Source organism: Antechinus flavipes, chromosome 4, assembly GCF_016432865.1.
Source record: "Antechinus flavipes isolate AdamAnt ecotype Samford, QLD, Australia chromosome 4, AdamAnt_v2, whole genome shotgun sequence".
Taxonomy (NCBI): domain Eukaryota; kingdom Metazoa; phylum Chordata; class Mammalia; order Dasyuromorphia; family Dasyuridae; genus Antechinus; species Antechinus flavipes.
The window spans coordinates 383,149,246-383,171,849 of record NC_067401.1 but is presented as its reverse complement, the minus strand read 5'-3'; the positions used below and the strand labels follow the sequence as shown (position 1 = coordinate 383,171,849).

The following is a 22,604-nucleotide window of genomic DNA, read 5'->3' as shown; positions in this document are numbered from 1 at the left end:
GCAGGCTACATCTTACTACAATGGATGGATTATAGCTAACAAATCACATAATATAGGTAATGAGGGATAACAGCTGGACAACCTGAGTGATACATTGGTACTCTTGAAATTTCAAAAACAAGAGGAAGAGCTCAAACACAATGAGTGAATCCTCTATGGAGGTTTGCATAAATGAGAAATGTGGCTATAGTTCTGATCATTGTCAATGAAAGTAATAAGCAAACAAGCAGAGTAGTAGCATATAAACTCAGTAGCAGTTCATCTTTCTAAAATACTTGAAGATTTCAAAGTGCAAACTAAGCATGATTTTTCTGGATTTCTCATAATAGTCCTATGATCTATTTTACAGAGAAAGAAAGTGAGTCTCACAAGTTAAATAGCATTAATAATATGAAAATACATTTCTGAGATGAGCTTTGAATGTAGGCCTTCCTGACTCCAAGATTAAAACTCTATCTACTATATACTAAAGCACAATAATTCAAAGAATAAATGCTAAGAAATGAGGAAAGGAATGGAATCAATTGAGAGTATATGAGGCTACTATTGGACATGACTTACTGTTTCTTATAGCCAGCAGCAAACTTGGTTCAAGATATGTTATAGTTCCTTGGTTAAGATTATTCAGAGGGGATAAGAGCACATTCTTTCCCTACTTAGTATTAAATTCTTTTCCAGTTCCTCTTTCTGCTAATCATTCCAGACCATGTGGAAACCATACATTAATTCTTATTTCAGCCTCTATAACGTATCTTGCACCATACTTTACTCCCCACTCATATGGTCTTCACTCTAATTCAGGTCTTTACCTCTCCCTTGGGCTACTGGAGTAGCCTCCCAACAGGTTTGTCTGCCTAAAGTCTCTATACTTCAGTCTATTTTCCACACAGCTGCAAATGTGCTTTTTTTTTTTTGGAGGCAATTGGGGTTGTGACTTGCCGAGGGTCAAACAGTAGGTTTTTTTCTAAGTGTAGATCTAACTGTCACTCCTCTGTTCACTGAACCACAGTGGCTCCCATATAAGATAAGATAAGGTAAAAGATAATATGATATAATATATAATTTTATATTTTATTATATCCATGTAACACATTATATGGATATAATAAAAGATAAAATTGCAAAAGATAAAATTATATTATTTATTTATTGTTATATATTTATATATAATATATGTATTATATATTATATAATATATTATTTTAAAATATAACATAAATAAATCATGTTATACTTTGTTATATTATGTTATCAGATATAAATTCTCTTCAGCACTTAAAAACTCTTTATACCTGGCCCTATATTACTTAGTCTTTTAATCTCTTCATGTATCTTGAAGTCCAAAGCTTCTTAAACTGTAAGTCACAGCCCCATATGGGGAGGAGGGTTCATGAAAAATTTGGCAACAATAAAAGGCTTCTGAATGTTCTACTTCTTTCAATATCAAATATTCCACTAAAATAATTTATGTAAAAATAAACAAGCACATTCATCTCCTTAGTATGCAAATTTGCTTTAATCTTTAATAAATGGTAAATTATGTGTACCAAGCAGTCATTTTAAAATAAATTTCTTTATGATTTATTATAAGCAAATGTTTGATTTGTTTTTTTATTTTGTATTTTATATACCTATATGCTTATACACCTACATACTTAGGGTCATGTAAAAATTTCTTCTACAGAAAGGGGTTTTGAGTGGAAAAAGTTTAAGAAGCTCTACTATACCCCAACCAAACTACCTTTCTCTTATCTCTACTTTTGTACTGGGTATCCCCTGTCAAAATACATTCCTTCTTCAGTAATGCCTCTAAGAACATTCAACTTCTTTCCAGGCTTAACTCTTTTTACAGGAAGTTTTTCCATATTACTCCCTCCCCCTCAATACTCCTTACCCAGCTACTGGTTGTCTTTCCTGTAAAATTATCTTGACACTTGTCTTGTATCTTCCTCTCTATGCATATGTTATTTCCTGTTGCAGGGACTTATTTGTCTATCCCTAGACCTCAGTACAATGTTTAGTCTCTAATTTTGTGCTTAATAAATATTTACTTGTAGATTGGCTGATTAAGCTCTGAGTCTACATTCTATTTCTTTGAAGGAGGGGCTCTTTTTTAGATTCCCCTCCTATGCCTTTACTGCCAGAGTCATGCAATTGTATGATGAAGGATCAACTGAGCTATTGTTTCACTGCATTCTTGGCTTCAAGATAGATTTGTTTCAATGATACCTTTTGTTTAGTATTCCTTCAAATATCATTTTCTGATAAACTGTGCTACCCTGGCCCAAAACATTCTTTTGGAACAAAAACCATCGACTAAAACTGACTCATATAATGACTATGTTTGACAATGTATACAATATTTTGTACTTTTAGTTTCTCACCTTCTGCTGAGGAAAAGGAGTATAATTCATCTGTTTCCTGGGACCAAGATTGTTCATTGCATGAAATCTGAAGTCATCTATATGAGTGATTTTTAAAATTTTTTTATTTTCCCCAGTTACATATAAAAACAACTTTGGGGTGGCTATTATACATATACATTCGTTTTTTTACATATTTCCATATGAATCATGTTGGGAGAGAAAAATCAGAACAAAAGGGAAAAACCATGAGAGAAAAAATAGGAGAAAAAGAAAAAAAAAGTGAACACAGCATGTATTGATTTATATAGTTCTCTTTCTGGATGTGGATGGCATTTTCTATCCAAAATTTATTGGGATTGTATGGCTGATTTTTTTTTACAAGACAGAATTTATATGTCCACATTCATTCAAGATCTAAATATGGTAGCTACTGTGGGCATTGTGAAGATGATTAAGGAATAATCATTCTTTTTCCAGGAACTTTTAATTTCATAAGCAAGATCAGATGTGTGTAATAAAACTTCTGTTTTAAGGCATAAGGTGATAAGGGCCATAAGATGCTATTGGAGAATAAATTTGAGTTGAAAGAGGCCTTGGAGATTATTTAGTTTAACTCCCTCATTTATAGAACAGAAACGTGAGACTTAGAAATGCTAAGTGGTTTGCCAAAGATCATACAGGTGGCAATGGCAGGACTGGGATTGGAAAGAGAATCTTTTAACTCCAAATCTCACATTCTTTCTGTTGTGCCATACTCCTAAAAAGTGCTTTGTGAGTGCAAAATAGGGAGAGAACAGGTCAGAGAGAGATAGGAGGCTGGTCAGGGAAGTCAGAGAGAAGGGAGAACCTGCTATTTAAAACCATCAGCAAGCATCATATGTAATGAGGATAAACTAGAACCATTCCCAAGATTAGGGGTGAAACAAGGTTGCCCACTATCAGCATTGCTATTCAGTATTGTATTAGAAATGCTAGCCTTGACAATAAGGGAAGAAAAAGAGATTAAAGGAGTAGGGGAAATCTGGATCTAACCATGAAGGCTAGATAGAATTTGAGTTTGGTTGTAATGGGGATCCAAGGAACTAAAGGAAGAAGTTATCCAGGCAGAAAAAATATTTTAAGCAAAAGCAGGAAAATGCAGTATATTTGGGGGATGGTATATAGTCCTACTTGAAGAATATCTAAAGAGGAATAACATGGAAAGCTCATTTGGGGCTAAAGAAAGTCTTTGAATAGAGTATGGACTATGGAATATCAGTCTTCAGAGTAGTCCCCTTGGAAGACTGTAACAGTTAACAGTTAGTGTATGTACACACAGATACCCACACCCACACCCACTTTAAAGATATGTGCTTAGATAGATACATATTTGCATGTATATGTATATGTGTGTATAATGTATCTACCAATGCATATATATGTAGCCATGAAATGAAGGGTCACTGAGTTTTTTTTTGTGTCTTGCTACATTTCTGATTTCAAGACTGATTAATTTTCTTTGCATATATTTTGAAAATAAAAAAACTATTTATAAGAAATTCTGATTAATTTCATTGCTTTTTTTTGCTTTGTATACCTTCATATATAATTTTCTAACATACATACATATGCATGTGTACATTATACATACATGCATATATGTATATATAGATGTATGTATACATCTATCTATCTGCCTTTAAAGGGATGGAGTGGATAGAGGGCCAGGCCTGAAGTCAGGAAGACTCATCTCCCTGAATTAAAATCTGGCCTCATAAGCTTACTATAGTTATATGACCCTGGGCAAGTCACTTGACCATGTTTGCCTCACTTTCCTCATCTGCAAAAGAAGCTGGAGAAGGAATTGACAAACTACTCCAGTATCTTTGCCAAGAAAACCCAAATGGCTGAAGATGACTGAATAACAACAACAAATGTCTTTAAAGTTTATAGAGTACTTCATGCATATATATTATCCCCCCCCCTTTTACAAATGAGAAAACAGAGGATCAGAGTAAATAAATTATTTGTGCAGAGTCATAGTTATAAAGTGTCTGAATTGAGATTTGAACCCAGAGTTTTCTAACATTTAAATTCAGCCCTAGCCACTAATCCACAGCAAAAATACGAAACTTTCCAGTTTGGCACCATTGCCCCAAACATTCAGTTTCCTTAGAATCATACTGAGCGACATGAGAAAAGAAGTCCTGTACCATATTCTGCTCACAAAGTCCCTATTTTCCAGGTTGGTTCTATGTCTTGCTCACTAGAATTGGCTATGAATGACTTTGGGTTGTTTCCCAAAACTAAAACCATTCTCAAAGAATGACTATCACCACTGAAGATATATTTGGGGGAAAGGGTTAGGGGAGAAGAATCAAATCCCCTACCCCCACTAAATTAAGAAAAGATCATGGAAGTGTTTTAAAATGCCCAGAAGAGAACAGAAACACTAGAAATAATCACAGAGAAGCAGAGCAGCTCTGACACTTACATGGTGAATTATAATTATAAAGCAGGATCTTCAAAGTTGAGATTCAAAGTTTCATATATGATCTGCTCAACTGGGGATATGGAAATACTTATTTAATTTGTTGTTTATTTCATGAACATAAAGAAATAATCCCTCACAAAAGAACTAAAATAATGAAGCATAGTCTCACTAAATTGCTATTATTAATAATAGAGAGAAAGGGGATAATTTTGTACCTTTAATAAATACAATTTTAAAATCTTCTTAAGGGATAGGGGTAGGAATATCCTTGCTTTATCTCTTTACTTATTACTTTACATATATTATAATGATTCTTCTTTGCAAATATGTTGGGTCTTGGCTTCAAATACATGTTTCTAGTCATAGTTATGCCCATTCTTTTACATATGTATTTTTCCTTTCTTTTTAATAATAGCTTTTTACTTTCAAAATGTATGCAAAGATAATTTTCAATATTCATCCTTGCAAAACCTTTGTGTCCTGGGACAGCTAGATGGCACAGTGGATAGAGAACCAGCCTACTATCCTTTGAACCACATTCAGTCTTCATAATTCTCTCTCTGGATGCATATAGTTCTTTCTCTCACAAGTCAATTGGAATTGCCTTGAATCATCTTGTTGATAAGATTGAAGTCCATCACAACTGATCATCACACAGTTTTGCTAATTACTGTATACAATGTTCTAATTCTGCTCACTTTATTGTACATTGGTTTATCTAAATCTATCTGAGCTTTTCTGAAATCGGCCTATTCATCATGTCTTATAGATAGAACATTAATATTCTATTGCCTTCATACCATAACTTATTTAGCTATTCCCCAATAGGGTATCCACTCATTTTCCATTGAACCCTAATTCTGCCATTTGTTGTGTGACCTTGAGCAAGTCAGTTACTCTCTCTGATCCCCACTTTCCTTATTTGTTCAATTTGTTAAATGAGGGAGTTAGACTACACGACTTCCACTTCTAATTCTGTAATCCTTTATTCAGAAAAATGTGCTACAGGCAGACCTAAAAGCTTTTCCAAAAAATGTTTGAAGTATTGTAAGCACAGTTGGGATGACCAAAATAGTTTTCTAAGGGTATAGTTTAAAAGAAAGAACATTTTCCTGGATGAGTGCTGGATTGTGTTTATTATTTTATGGTCATACTCAGCTTAGTGTGTTTGAAGTACTTGAAAGTTTGCAAAGTACTTTATGATAAATAGTACACAAAACACATTTTATAACAATGTTAATACTTGAAATTTTTCAAAGAACTTGATATACATCTCATTTTAGCCTTTTAACAACTCCATGGGATAAAAACTGCAGAGATTATTATTCCTATTTTTATAGAGGAGGGAACCAAGGATCAGAAGTTAAAGGATTTGCCCATGGTTATAGTGCTAGTAAGCATCAGAGGAGACATTTAAACATAGATTTTACTGATATCGTATCCATTACACCTGCTGCCTCTTTATTCATTCTGCAACCATAATCCGTTTGACAAAAAGAGTTGGAATTGCCAAGTGTCTCTGGTTTTAAATAAAACTATTCTGAAAGCACCAGGGATTTGATTTTTAATCTGGCAGCTGTTTCTCAAGATGGAAAAGGTCCTATTATCCTTCTACCCTGAAAGGGCTAATGCTGCTTCTAAAAGTGTCAAATTTAGAACTTCATAACAATAGTTTCAATCAAATGTTAGAAATTGAAGGAATCTATAAGGTCATATAGCTCAATGCCTTCATTTTACAGGTTCAGATCCAGTCTCGGATTCTGAGCAAATCCCTTCCCCTGTCTGCCTCAGTTTCCTCTTCTGTAAGATGTGGATAATACATTGAAGAGTTGTTGCAAGGATCAAGTGATACATTTATGAAGCATTTTGAAGACCTTAAGACACTATTAAATGTTGGCTATTGTAAATATTATTACAAGTAAGACAACTGAATCCTGGAAAAAATGAAATACCTTGCTTAGAGCAACACAGGTAGTACATAGCATAAGTAGGGTTCAAATTCAGTTCTTTTGGTTAAAAATCCAGCTCATACTCTTCTCTTTTCTATTATCCTGTACTGTTAATGGTTTTGAAAGTAGTTTCACTTTATGTGTTTTTCAGTATCTAAGTTGATTCACTCCCAGTGAGGAGGCAAAAATTATTGTTTCACTGGAAATTGAGTGGATGCCTGTCAACTAGGGAATGACTGAGTAAGTTATAGTACATGAATGAATGGAATGGAATATTATTGTTATCTAAGAAATAATTAGGGGGGCAGCTAGGTGGCACAGTGGATAGAGCAGCAGCTCTGAAGTCAGGAGGACCTGAGTTCAAATCTGCTGACCTCAGACACTTAACACTTCTAGCTGTGTGACCCTGGGCAAGTCACTTAACCCCAATTGCCTCAGCAAAAATAATAATAATAATGAGAAGGCTGCTTTCAGAAAAGCCTAGAAAGACTTACATGAACTGATGCTGAATGAAGCAAGCAGAACCAAGAGAACACTGTTCATAGTAACCAGATTATGTTATGATCAACTATGATGTTCTTGGCTCTCAGTAATACACTTAATCAAGGCAGTTTCAATAGACTTGGGATGAAAATGCCATCTGAATCCAGAGAGAGAACTATGGAGACTGAATATGGACTGAAGTACAATATTTTCACCCCTTTTTTTGTTTGTTTGTTTTCTCTCTCATGCTTTTTTCCCTTTTGATCTGATTTTTTTCCTGCACAACTTGATAACTACGGGAATATGTTTAAAGGAATTGCACATATTTAACCTTAGAGGAAAAAAAGAATTGTTGTTTCAGTTTATGGAGGAAATAGAATTATACAGAGGTTAAATGTCTCAGCTCACACAAATAATAGAGTAACTGGAATTAGAATCTAGACTGTCTGATTCTTGATACTATGCTTCATGCTGGTGAGGCTAGGAAGAACCTGGCTGAGCAAATAAAACTTGCTAATAAAAGTCATATATTCCATGGGAAATAGTGAGCCATCCTATATAATTAAAGTAGCATGATGTTCAGTATCCCTGAACCTGTCATTTCCCTCTACACTCTCTTAGTATGCCATGTGGTAGCCATGGGAGTGAATCTCGGGGGCATGCAGTGGGTAGTGCATGACATCTTTCCAAATAGTGATGTTTGTAAATAGAAACTTATCCATGGGGACCTTTGAATTTGGAGATGTTGTTAGTGACTGGGATCTCACATGGATCCAAAAGACCTGTTAAGTCATGGTGGGAAGATGTATTCTGATGGCTTTTGTCTTTTGTCTTTTCTCCTTAAGAAAATCCAGCAGCTTTCTGAGGGATCCATGTTTGGCCACGGTCTGAAGCATCTGTTCCACAGTCGAAGGCGGTCCCGGGAACGGGAGCAGCAGCAGCAGCAGCAGCAAACATCTCAGGACTCCCAGCAGCAGCAGCACGGCATGTCAGACCATGACTCCCCGGACGAGAAAGAGCGCTCCCCAGAGATGCACCGTGTCTCCTACGCCATGTCCCTGCACGACCTGCCTGCTCGGCCCACTGCCTTCAACCGTGTATTGCAGCAGATCCGCTCCCGCCCCTCCATTAAGAGGGGGGCCAGTCTACACAGCAGCAGCGGGGGCAGTGGAGGGGGTGGTGGTGGCAGTAGCAGCAGCCGCAGAACCAAGAGCAGCTCCCTGGAGCCCCAGCGGGGCAGTCCTCACCTGCTGCGCAAGGCCCCCCAAGACAGCAGCCTGACAGCCATCTTGCACCAACACCAGTGTCGACCCCGGTCTTCTTCCACCACTGACACTGCTCTGCTGTTGGCAGAAAGCAGCAATACCTATTTCTTGGCTGAAGAGTCCGAGGGCCTTTCTGATAAGGTGAGATACGGATTGGGTGGGAGGTAAGAAGCAGTGGAGGAAGGGAGTCAAGAAGGTTCTATAAGAGAGGAGATGGAAAGAGCCTGTCCTGAGCTAAGGAACCTCTCTGCTTCAGTTCATAACAAAGCTGCTATTGAGAGACAAGTATCATCTGCATTGATGGAAGGAATCAGTGGAATAAATGATCCCAAACAGGGGATAATAAAAAGTAATAATTTATATATGTTGATGATTTTGCATTGATCTGTCTTCCTATTTACATTTTGCCTTGGTTGATGACAAAGTTGCTTTGCTGTCCTTGAATGACTAGCTGATGAGGAGGAGGAAATAGCTGTGAAGGGTGCTGATTGGCAGTGTTGCGCATTTGAAGGAGTCCCAGATTGAGAGTTAGGATATCTGGACTCTAGTCTCGACTCTACCATTTATAACCCTGACCTTGTACACACTATTTGATTGATTTAGTTCAATTCAATAGGCATTCGTTAAATGCTTACTAGCTGCTGTTAGGCACTAAAGATATAGAGATGAAAAATGATACGCTTCCTGGTCTCGGGATGTTTACAAACCAATAGTGGGGATATGACCTGAACACAAGTAAGTGTGATACAAAGTTCAAAATGCTAGGCAAAGAATAAATCCAGACAGAATACTGTAAGAAAATTTGAGGAGGGAGAGATCATTTTCAGCTGATCAAGAAAGGCTTTGTGGATCAAGTGGCATCTGAACTGGACCATGACGAAAGAAAAGGAATTCAGCCACGGAGGAAGTGGATTCTAGACATGAAGGATAGTCTGTGTGAATGCACAAAGACTGGAGAAAAGGCAAGTTTAGAGAAAAGCTAGTAATTCTAATTGATTGGTTTGTAGAATGTGAGAAGGGGAATAATGTGAAATAAGGATAGCTAGATGACAGCTATCTTGTGGAAAGTTTTAAATACCATGCTAAAAAGTTATTTGATCCTAGAGGTCATAGGGAACCAGTGAAGAGTTTGGAGCAGGAATGACATGGTCAGATCTGTGTCTCAGGAACATTATTTTGGCAGCTGTTTAGTGGAGGAAGACACTGAAGGAGGCAGAGAGACCTGTTATGCAGGAAGCTTTTTCATTAATCTAGGTCAGAGGTGATGAGGACATAAAAAAAAAGGTGTTAGTGCCATGAATGAGAAGGAAGATAGAGATGTAAAATGCTTTTGAATCTCAATTTTCCCTTCTACCAAAGGGGGTTGTTTGTATCTGAACTGACTACATCACAGTACTGTGGTAAGACCTCATGGATATATTATACTTTAGTATAATCTTGTTTTGCAAATTGTAGAACCTACTCTTTATTGACTCGAGCTTTTCTAGAAACTCCAAGAATTATCCTGGTCCTGGGTTCCTCAGATCAAGGCTCTCTGATAGATAGATCACTATCTGCCAGTAGATCTCAAAGCCTAGTGTGGGCAACTACCAAGCCCGCTACTCTTTAGCTTGTGGGGAAGAGAACATATCTGGCAGTCAGCCCCATCCTCCAAAATGGCACTTGGAAACCACTATTCTGTGCTCTTCCGTTGGGAGAAAATCAAAAGTAGTTGTCTCAGAAAAAGTTAATGCCAAAAAGAAAAAAAAAGAAGAAGAAAAAGTTAATGCCAGCTAAAACTGGCACAAGATAATAGAATCATAATGTTTCAACACAAATACAGTTCTATTTTCTAGGCTGCCATAATTTCTATCCTTTATGATACTTTGGTTCAATCCTATTTTGCAGACTATAGAACTCATCACTATAGGCTCCTGAGCTGTTCTAAAAACTCCATGGATGATTCTGGCTCTTGATACTTCAGATCAGGGCTCTCTAATTGGTAAATGCCTATCGGCTAGTAGATCTCAAAGCACATTCGGGTAACCACCAATCCCACTACTCTTTAGCTTGTCAGGAAGAGAGTATATCTGACAGTCAACCCCATCCTCCAAAACTTTGAGTTCATGTCACTTGGATACCACAGTTCTCTGCTCTCCCCTTGGGGGGTGGGGAATTAAAAGTAGGTCTCTCAGAAAAAGTTAATGATCTTTATTCAAAACGATAGGAGGTGAATGAATCCACTGAAATTGTTATGATCCAGAGCAGGTAAGGTAGTGAATGCTAAAATATCAGAGCTTAATGAATGTCTGGGCCTGTTTATATGTATTGGTTGCTGTTGTTTTTTAAGTACAAATAAGAAACTCTATCATTACTTCTATTTTGTAATAAAAGATTTTGTACCTCATCATTCTTGAAAGTGACAGAATTTGGAAAAATTGCCAGACAAGCAAAGGTCAATGGAAGGCAGAGGGTAAGGGGAGAATGGGAGTTGTTGATTCTGGCAATACAAGGATGGGATGATAGGGTTCTTCGTGACAGGTTGGACATACTAGTTGTTTGGTAAGCTGACCCGCCAGGCTCCTCCATCTGTGGTCTCATTTTATCTGCACATTATTCCTGAGAGATCGAGACAGGGAGGGAGGATTCAAATGAAGGCTCAGTGGCATCCAGTGACTTGTTGATCAGATCACATAGCCTGTCCTTATAGCTTGGACTCTTGAATTTTTAAGGTCTTATTTAAGATAGTAACAGTTATTTTTATTTTGCATCTGTGAGTCACTTTTAGTTTTTAACATATATGACCTGAATTGATTTTCATGGTAGCCATGAAAAGTAGATAGGTTAGGAATTATTATCACTGATTAGTTTTAAAAACATTAAGTAATAACAAGAGCCAGCATTTTGAAATTTGCCAAGTGCTTTATATATGTTATTTTATTTTATCTTCATAATAGCTCTGAGAGGTAGGTGCTTATCTTACTTATAGATGAGGAAGCTGAGACAGAGAGATTAAACATAAAAAATGTTTTTTATTGAATTAAGTAACTTATTCAGGGGTCACGCAGTTGGTTCGTAACTAGGAAGAATTTGAACCCATATAATGAAAGTGTTGAATAGAATGTTCTTCCAGATCACTTCAATTTCTAGTATTTGGTTGAAATAACTATTATGAGGTTCACGAGTTATTTTTACCTTCTGAATCCAATTCTCCCTGTGCAACAGGAGAACTGTTCGGTTCTGCAAATATATATTGTATCTAGGATATACTGCAACATATCTAACATATATAGGACTGCTTGCCATCTTGGGGAGGGGGTGGAGGGAGGGAGGGGAAAAATCGAAACATAAGCGAGTGCAAGGGATAATGTTGTAAAAAATTACCCTGGCATGGGTTCTGTCAATATAAAGTTATTATTAAATAAAATAAAATTATTATGAGGTTCTAAGTTTGACCTTTGTGGATATAGCATTAATCTTTTCAAGGTAGTAGGGCCCTGGGATATTTTGCACCTTGAGAGCTAGAAACAGTTACCAGCTTAAAAGTCCCTGAAGCTTTCAGAGTGGCGAGCTCTGTGTAGTGTGCCACTGAGTCAGCAACTTCACTGTTTATCTAAGATCACCCATCTAGAGGGACAGCCAGGACTAGGACCTAACTTTGTGGTCTTTTCATTAGACCTGACTGTGATTTGAGTTGCTTTTTTAGTCAATGAGAATTTACTATGTGCCAGACAGCATGCTAAAAGTTAAGGATACAAAGAAAGGCAAAAATTCTGCCCCAACCCTCAAGGACCTTGAGTTCCAGTGGTAAAGACAACATGCAAACAAGTACGTACATAAGAGATAGCTACAGTGTAAACTGGAAGTAATCTCAGAGGGAGGGGACACTGAGGAAGGTTTCCAACAGAAGGCAGGATATAAGGGGAGTCATGAAGAAAGCCAGAGAAGCCAAGAGGCAGGGATGAGTTGGTAGAGCCTTCTGGGTGTGGGAGACACCCAGAGAAAAGAAATAGCTAAAAGATGGAGGGTCTTGGCTGAGGAAGGGCATGGAGGCTAGGGTCGCTGGACCCTAGAATAAAGCATCCATCCATTTCCTCATCATAGATACTAATGACTGATCCTCTTGGCTCCTCTTTCCTTAAGCTTTTCCAGCCTTTGGAGCTTTTCCTTCAGGAGTGAGAAGTAGGAATTTCAAGGAGTTAAGACTGAATTTGAAGTCAGAAAACCTGGGTTCAAATCCTGTTATTTTAACTACCTTTAACTAGGAAGTCACTTGCATCTTCTGGGCCTCATATACAATGAGGAAGTTAGACTAGATGATCGTGGTGGTACTCTGATCCTGTATTCCCACCTAGAATAACGACTAGAAGATGGGACCAGGGAGGAGAGGAAACATGGTTTGCTGTGAGCAGCTGGTTTCCCTCAGGCACAGAGGACACTTGGTTAATGTGAGAAGCCATGGTGGTGGTGGTTTAATCCCTGTAGTCTCTATGCCTGAATAGAAAGTATTCTTCTCTCTCGTAAATAGAGAGCTGCACATGCTCTCTCCAGTCTCCAGGCTATTACTAGCATCTATTTTTAATTCATAAGCTTCCCCCGCTCCCTACACCCTTTGCCATTGTTTCAAGCTCACCAGCTGGCTTCCTGACCAGAGACGGCCCAGCTGGAATGCTACATTGCCAAGTGCCGCCATGACAGCTAACATTTGCTCCTTGGCTACACCCAACCTCCATTCCCCACCCCAAAAAGGCAAGAGACCCTGAGCCAGAAAAAGATAAGTCAGAATTTGAGAGACAAGTTCCATAGAGTCTCCTAGATTCTCCATGGGCTAAGAAGTCTAGATAAAACATAGATTCTCCTCAATCTACGTCTACTTTAATGGCACCAAAAAGGCCTTTAAAAGGCCAAACTAACCTCACATACCCATCCAAGAGACTTCTTAAAAATCCTGGTAGGAATGAATGGTTTGGAAAATGGAGCTTATTTCTACCTCCATCTCAGATGTAGACAAATAAGTACATTCCCAGTTGTTGCTAAATAGCTGTATTCTTGGGAGAAATATAGGCTCTGACTCATCCTAACCTGGCCACCACTCTTCCCCTGGGAAACATTTGTAAGGCCCATTGTAAAGCTCTTCTTCATTCCTCTTCTGTCCTTCTGTAGTTGAAATATACTCTCACTCCCTTTCTTCCCTTCTTCCTGGTCTTTGCCTGTTGTTGAGTCAGAGCTTTTCACTGGTAGGTGGTGGTGGTTGTGGGGGGGGGGGGGTTATTGGCTGTTGCTATATCTCATGCTGAGGGCTTCTCTGCTTGAGCCTCAGAAGGCTCACACAGCAGGATCCAAGTTCAGAAGCTTGAGTTTGTGTCCTGTCTTTCTCTTGTCTATCAAGTGTAACCTCGAACTACCCTCTAACCCTTGGTTTGCCCCTCTGTGAAATATGAACTACTCCATCCTGGGACTGGAGTGAAGATGAATGAAATTCCATGGGTAGAATGCTGGTAGCTTGGGGGGGAGGGGGAGAGAAATTCCTGGTAGTTTTAGGGAATACAAATCCAAGGCATTCTGGAAAACCTCGTGGGCAGAATTGATGCTGTGGGGCTGACCGACCAGCACACAAATTGCACCATCTCCTTTGAAGCCCTAGTGTTGAAAAGGAATGGAGATCACTGTCGGTCTTAAGGGACTAGGCAGGAGAGGGTGGAGCTTGCCTAGGATACTCTGACTGGGCTTTTTCTAACATCCACACCAGAGTGTTATCTCCAGGACCCATACCGGAGGCTGTAGGGAGTCAATAAATCAGTAAATAGAGGGAAGACCTCAAATTCCCTGGTCTCTTAATTTCCTCTTCCGATTTTAGCAACTGATTGAGATTTTCTCACTGCATAAACAAACACCCGTGTTAACCACGAGGGACAGCTAGTGAGGGACAGGCCCCCAGTTGAAGGCCCTTGCCAAGAAAAAGGCTAAGATCTTGGCAAGGGCTGAGGGATTCCTGCTTGTTTATGTGTCTAGAGCTCAATGAATGGGGGAAGGGTGAAATTGCCTTTTCTGAGAGTTGTTTTTGAACATCTCCCTCCTCTGTTTGGGATGAAGAGGAAGGGAATTGGGGAAAAATCAGTGGTTACAGTGCCACCAACCAGGCCATATTGTCATCTGAAGCATCCAATGCTAAAAAGCCGAGTTACTTATTAAGTAACTTAAGTAGGCACCTGCCTATTTAGCCTACTGAGAACTGAGAGAACAAAGGAATTTGGGCTATAATCAGGACCTCCTGGCCTAGGTCCATATGGGAACCGAGCTGTTCCCTTACAGTACACATGTTCACATATACACATGCACTATACTGTAGTATAACCGTGTAATTACTTTTGTGTTCATCACAAATACACACATACATATCCACACCTCCTCTTCGATATGCTAGAGGACAAGTTCCTTCCTCCTTCCTGTCCTATGCTTAATGGATAATCTGCTTTTGCACTCTGGAACCCTTTGGTTTCTTCAGGCAGAACCAGGAGAGCAACATCCAGCATCGCCCAGTAGGCAACCTTCCTTGGCAGGGCCTGCTCCTACTAGTGAGGGAGGAGCAGTTTCTTTGATCTGCCAGGAATCCTTATTCATTAGTGATTAAAAGCTCCTCGGAATCCCAGAGGCCTTTAGGCTCCAACACAGCATTCTGCCCTTTGGAGAATCAAATGGTGATCACAGTCAAGAGATTCCTTAAATCTAAATAGTACTCTTCATTCTTCAGTTGAAGATTGTATCAGAAGAGGTCTTAGAAAGTGGGAAGCTGCCCCTTCCCCAAATAGATAAGTTTGAGGATCATAAATAGCTCTTCTGGCTTTCTTGAAGTTATTCTTGCCTTATAAGGATAACCTGTTTTTAATTCACTTCCAGACCTGGATTCAATTCCTGCATCTGACATCCTAACAAGTACTCAGTTCTTTAGGCAACTCATTAAGGCTATGAAAACTATGAAGATGTCATGAATAGACAGAGTTTCATTGTCCAGGAAGTTCTCTATATTAGTGAAATCACACGTCCATTTTCTATTCCTACTGTCCAGTCTCGTGCGGATGCAGGCTTCCTGTGAATAAGGCTGCATTCCTCTCTTCCCATGCCATTCCTGATTCTGCCCCCTATCATTCTGGATTCTTTTTAGAAGACTTCTTTCCTGTCACCCATTCCAATATCCTGTCAAATGAGATTTGTGAAGTACTTAGCACAATACCTAGCACATAGTACACATAGTAGCATATAATAGGTGCTTAAATGCTCTTTCTTTCTCATTTCTCTCCTACTTTCCTTTGTTCCTTCTTTTCCTTTGTTATTTTCTTCATTTTTTATTTCCTTCCTTCCTCCTTATTTCATCCCCGCCTTCCTTATTTCCTTCCCTCTTCCTTATTTTCTAGTCTTTTCCTTCCTTCTTTGTTTCCTTCCTTCCTTCTTCATTCCTCCTTTCTTCCTTCTTTTGTTCCTTTTTTCTTTCCTGACTTCCTCCTTTCTTTCTTTTTCCTTTCTTCTTATCCCTTCTTCAAGTATGGTTCAGAGGAGGTATAGAGGGAGAAACTTGGGGCACAGTGAATCTCTAAGTAAATTTTTCCTAGGGATCTGGCCTGGATGAGTTTTGATCCAGGGCTCTTCCTTCCTGATTTTTAGCTCGAGTCAATGATTCTTCAAAGAGACTATTTTGGCAGTAGAGATTTGGAGGTGAAGCTAGTTCAAACACAAAGGAAAGCTGCTGAATTAATTCTTTAGTCTCCTCTCCAGGGTTCCATCCAATTCAGCTCTGGCTCCCTCACTCTCCCCCTAACTCTTGCCTGGGAGGAAGGCTTACTGGAGGCTCAGGTGTCAAACCTCTCTGTGCCAGAGCCAATAGCAGACAGAAATGAAGGAGCTCTGTGGCATTGGGTTTCAGACCGAGAGGAGCCTCATCTGGCAGGGTAGGTGGGGGCTGAGGGAGTTAGCTCCGTACTCCTAGTCACCGAGGCAAATTATTCCTCTCTGGATCCAGCCACATCCCTGAGAAGTGAAATGTGATCCTGGATCTTTCTGTAGCCTGATGAGGCAATGGAAATACAGTACTATGAACCTGATCCCTGATCCACCTCCACCCCAATTTGTATAAACTATGTTTGAACTTTTTCTATTTATACTTGGAGGGGAAAAGCGACTTGAAACAGAAACAAAGATGGACATAATATACATAAGTCCTTCTAGTCCCCTGGGAAATGAAAGAATCCCCTAAGCTTCATTGAAGGGTGGTGAGCTAAGCTTCCAAGGATAGTAGGCCCTCAGAAAATCCACAGTAGAGAGATGGGGACTTGGCAAGGAGTGAGTGATTTCTAGGGGGTTGCTGCCATTAGTTTTGCAGTTGTTAGAGTTTTTAGCATCCTTGACAACCTGACCAAGACACTCCTTGTTTCTTCAGTCCCCTTTGACCTCCCTGTCAATCTATCCATTAGAGGGATGTGAATGAGGGTACATTGAGTCTCCACCCTCCTCTCTGTATAACCCACAGCCTGGACCCCCTCCCCCAAATCAAGGGCTGCTTTCATTCACATCTGGTGAATAATTTAGTGAGTCTCATAGCTGAAAGTAAAATCAGATCCAAGGCGATATTGTGATGAGGAGGCCTCCTTAGGGCTGCTGGAAAGGTGAACCCTGTCCTAGAAAGAATTGTCTGTAACATTAACTCCATTACATAAGGTTTCTCTATAGCCTGAGAAAGACGGTTTCAGTCCTGCACATAATCTGGGCTCTGTGCCTTTCTGTTAACCCCTTGGGGGATGGATGGCATTGTGACTATATCCCCTGCCCAGACTCTCAGACTTGCCAGACAAGCCCCATTGATAGTGTTCCCAGCACAAAGATAGCATGTGATAAAAAAGCAAAGATGCTGGATTGTAAAGGTCATCTTGTTCAGCCCCCTGTCTCCAGACAGGAGTGTTCTACATAATCCCAAGAAAAGGATATTGAGAGAAAGATTTTTCTCTTTTCTTAAAGATCTCCAGGGAAAGAAAGCTGGCTTCCTCCCCAAATCCTTGGCTTTTTACCAGCCCATCTTTTGCTGTGGCAGTTGCCATGAATGCGAAGTACGTGAAACCAAGGATCTTTTCCCCTTGCCTGGCACAAATTTTGCTTTGCCTCTGCTAACTCAAGTGAGTGACTGTTTCTATGGAACAGTCTCTGGTACCGTGTCAGTGTTACACCCACCCACCTTCCACCTACATACTTACTCGAGAAGGACTTCCACACACAGAATTCTGCCCAAGGCACATTAGTATATACAATTCTCCCTGTATGCCTGTAGTCAGAAGCTGCACAGTATAGAGCTTCCCTACCACCTTATGCTTTGAGCCTGTCTGTGTTGGGTCATTTTTGAAAAGGGCTCCCTGTCTATTCTCAGGAAACCTTGGTACCCTTGTTGTCCTAATTTACTCTGAAGGAAATATGATTCCACGCTGGATCTCCTTTGGGGGTGGAGGGGAAAGAGAGGTTCAAATTTACTAATCTGTATACATGTTAAATTCTCTTGGGCCCCTATTTTGTTCCTTCAGAATAAAAACCATTTTGTTTCTCTTTGTGTCTTTCGTGCCTAGCATAGAGCCATGTATATAGCGAATGTTTGCTAAGTTAAATGGCACAGAGAAAACACAATGGCTCTAGAGTCAGAGTACTTCATTCAAATTCTGCCTCAGCATTCCTGCTTGTCATATCATATCTCTGGACCTCAGTTTTCTCCTCTGTAGAATGAGGATGAGGGCCTTTGAGATCTCTTTCAGCTAGGTCTTCTCTGAGTTTCCACATAGGCAGATCTGGCTGGAGCCAGATGTAGGAAAGAGAGATGGTAATGAATAGTGACTTATGTGGACCAGCCAGATAGAGAGAGAAGAGAGTTAAAGGCAAACCATTAAAAAAAAAAAAAAGATTAATCTCTTTGTCATATGTAAACACAGAAAACACAAACTCCTCACAAAATTGTTTCCCTGAAACAATTATGCAAAAATCACCTGAGAAGAGTTACTTGCCATTGATACTACCTATCATTTTCCACTTTTCTTTGTTACATTTGTCCATAGAAAGAAAGGATGTTCACTTTCACTTTTATTATCTGAATCCCCAGCTTTTGAAGGAGGAATCTTGGGTGGCAGATTTCTCTGCTATAGTCCAGACTCCCGGAGCTCCAGGCTGTCCTGTTCTCAACCACTAAATTTAGCATCTTTGGATGCCATTTGCTCCTACAGCCTGTGTTTCCTTCTTTCCCCTCCCCCCTCCTGACAAAGACTTGGGTGTTGCTATATTGTTGAAAACAAGAAAGAAAAAGGAAGGGAAAAACAGACAAGAAATGGGAGGATGAAGGGAGGGAGAGAAGAGAGGAAAGGATGAAAAGGACACCAAAGTCAAAATGGAAGAAAATGAGGCAGATAATATGCTCGTACTGCTGGAGCTGTTAGGAACCTCAGCCATCTAGTCCAGCCCTTTCATTTTATAGATGAGGAAACTGAGACCCAAAGAGGGATCTGCCTCAAATCATACAGAGGTGGAGGGAAGGCTTAAAGAGAAGCGCAGGATGAGTGCAGGATTAACAAAATAAGGAAAAATGGAAAAGCAACAAAGATGATAGAAACCAGGAAATTCTTGTGGAGAATGACAATATTGCTAGGAAGATACAATCAAATATATATGAATATGAATATATATAGAATATATGTATTATATGTGTATGGTATGTATACATACATATGTGTACATATATGTATGTATATAAACATTTTGTAAGACTTTTATTAAATGCCTTCTATGTGCAAAATACTATACTAAGGAAGGTTATAATTTCTTTTTTTATTATAACTTTTTATTGACAGAACCCATGCCAGGGTAATTTTTTACATTATTCCTTGCACTCACTTCTGTTCTGACTTTTCCCCTCCCTCCTTCCACCCCTCCCCTATGGTAGGCAGTCTTATGCATGTTAAGTATGTTATAGTATATCCTACATACAATATATGTGTGCAGAACTGTACAGTTCTCCTGTTGCACAGGAAGAATTGGATTCAGAAGGTAAAAATAACCTGGGAAGAAAAACAAAAATGCAAGTAGTCCACATTCATTTCCCAGTGTTCCTTCTCTGGGTGTAGCTGATTCTGTCCATCATTGATCAATTGGAACTGAATTAAATAGGAAGGTTATAATTTCATACAGTTTAGAGCTGAGGAACCAATAGAATATCACCATCTTGGATAATTGTTTTGATTTACTTTCTCCTCAATATCCAGAGCCTAACAATTTTTTGAATAAAGCAGGTAGGCTTTTAAAGACTGAATTAAATCTATTCCAGCCCCCTCATTTTCTAGATAGGAAACTGCAACTAATACAAGATGAAATAATATGTCCAGGGTCATATATGCACTAAAGTAGCAGAAATGAAACTCAAATCCAAGTCTTCTGAATCAGTTTCTCTGTGCCACTGCTTCATCTCAGGGATATCTCAGATCTCAGAATCTCTCCAAGGTCTAATCTGAGGTTTATTTTATTTATTATAACCCGTATATTTTGTTAGTTCTAATTTTCAGGTGAGATGTGTGGAAACTGCAGTTCCTTCCCACAGTCAGTGTAAAAGAAAGAAGACCTAATTTATTAAAATTCAGTTACATCAGGCATTTAGGTGATGCAGTGGATAACCAGCCCTGAAATCAGGAGAATCTGAGTTCAAATCTGGTCTCAGCACTTAACACTTCCTAGCTGTGTGATCCTGGGCAAGTCACCCCAATTGCCTCAGCAAAAACAACAACAACAACAACAACAAAAACAGTTTCTCTTAGATACTGCAATGTTGTGGAGATCATGTGCTTTACCTGAGCCATTCCAAAGGAGAGGCAGATTTCCTTTCCAGGTTCAGACCTCCCCCCCCCAAATTGGGATTTGCAGGATTGTTAGAATTTCTGGTAAACAGCATGCAGAACTACATTTATTCTATACCTCATCTTTCCCAAACCAGCTCCTTGGATTTTTGTTTCTGTCATTTTTTTCCCCTTTCATTGCTGTTAAAATCACATTTCTGACTCCTCTGACTCATCCAGCTAGAATCTAGGTGGATGCCTATTGTATCCTTCCCCTCTCCCAGCAAAAGAAAAAGTTCTGTAGATGGAGTCTAAGGACAGCTTAAACTTAACTTGTTATCAACCAGCAAACATTTATATCTTTTTTTAGTGGTTGGAGAATCCCATGACTTACAGAGAGTGTATCACTTAATCGAGTCACCAGACCTTCTCTTCGAGGTGCTGTCTCACCTACTTTCCTATCAGCCTCCAGGGAAAAATGTTTATCTTATGTAGACTTGTGTTTTTTCTTTTCAATTTTTCTTCTTTTAATTTTTTTTCAATTAACAAACGTTCTCCCACAGGAAAAAAGAAAAAGAAAATTTTTATATGAATATACATTGTCAAAACAAATTCTCACATTGGCTATATCTGAAAATGTGTGCCTCTTCCAGCATCTTGAGTTCATTAATGCTCTGTCAAGAGATGGGCAGATGGCTTCATTATTAGTCCTCTGGGATTTATAGTTGGTCATTGCATTGATCAGAATTCTCAAGACTCAGAGTTATTCATTTTACTATTGCCTTTGAGTCTACAGGGAAGAAACTGATGGGAATGGCTTTGTTCTACCGGCTTTGAACCTTTGATATTTCTTTCGTTCTTCATTTATCCATCCATTCAACAGAGGTTTATTGAAGACCTGTTGTATGGCATCAGTATCCAGGCACTAGGTTCAGAAAGTAGAACTTCCCTGTTCCGCATTTCTCTACCCAACATATACAGAATCCCCAACTTATTCAGGAGCCAGAAATTCTGACGCCTTGTATTTTAGATCTTTCTCTGCATCTGAAAAAAATAATTACTTTAAAGCTTGTAAAATTCTTTAACATACATGACCTTATTTAATACTTAAAACAGTCTTGCGAGGTAGGCTCTATAATTATCCATGAAGGATGAAGGAATGGAATTCAGAGAAGTTAAGTGACTTTCCCCCATAGCTAGTTGGCTATCTATCAGTCAGAGGAAGAAGCTGGGTCTCAGTTTCTCCTGATTCCAAGTCCAAAAACAGAGGGGAGAAATATCAGGCTAGGAAAGCTTTTCTCTCTTCTATCAGACTGTCTGCCAGTCATTACCCTTTCTCTTCCTTTTTAGCAGATGGTGATTTTTCTCTCCCACCTGCTGCTGGGTAAATGTGCTGAGCAGAAAGTCTTCCCTAGGCTGGAAATGAGACCTCCAAACAGGACTGATGGCAAGACCCTAGGAGTGGCTGGAAAAAAATCCACAGGACATTTATGACTAATGTGCTGTAGGCTAGACTTGATGCTTAAGAAGCCTAAAGATCAAAGAACAGCTAGATGCTAGATGGCTAGTGGATAAGAGTACCAGCCCTGAAATCAGGAGGACCTGAGTTCGGTCTCAAACATTAGCTGTGTGATCGTAGGCAAATCATTTGACTCCACTTACCTTAGGGGGGAAAAAAAGAATCCTAGTCCTTGTCATAATCTTAAAGATCTCTGACTACAGAGATTTCTTGGGCTCATTCAGCTCTTCTATCATTTTCCAAAGCAGTTGGCTCCTTTTATTTACAAAGAAAGGTTAAAGGTAGCAATTGTGCAGGGTCTGAAAAAACAGGATGTAGGGGTTGGGGGCTGGGGAGGATGTTGTTCCTCTCTGACTTCCCTTTTAATCAGGAAGTTAGGTAGTACGATGGGCAGCCCATTGGACTGAGAGTCAGGGGGATCTGAGGTTAAATCCAGTTTCAGACACTTACTAGCTGTGTCGTCCTGAATAGACACTGGATGTGACTCCGAGTAAGTCTGCCTTCATTTCCTTAATTGTAAAATGGGGATAATAACAGCACCGATTTCTCAGTAAGAATCAAATGAGATGTTATTTATAAAGAGTTTAGCACAATATCTGGCAGATAGTAGGTGCTACCTAGTGCTTATTCCCTTCTCCTTACCCCAAGACCTCTTTGAAGTCTTCCCTGGTCCCTACTATTTGTAATGATCCCTTTCTTTCTGACCTTCACATAGCACTTTTTTAGG

At 39.3% G+C, this 22,604-nt stretch overlaps 1 protein-coding gene across 1 annotated transcript in view; it reads left to right on the top strand.

Annotated features, from left to right (window-relative positions):
- The window catches only part of TMCC2 (transmembrane and coiled-coil domain family 2), a 68,747-nt gene that overhangs the window by 19,075 nt on the left and 27,068 nt on the right, over nucleotides 1–22,604 (top strand). The window contains exon 2 of the mRNA XM_051998540.1: nucleotides 8,117–8,677. Coding sequence (XP_051854500.1) covers nucleotides 8,117–8,677 — 561 coding nt within the window. The remainder of the gene's footprint in view (nucleotides 1–8,116; nucleotides 8,678–22,604) is intronic.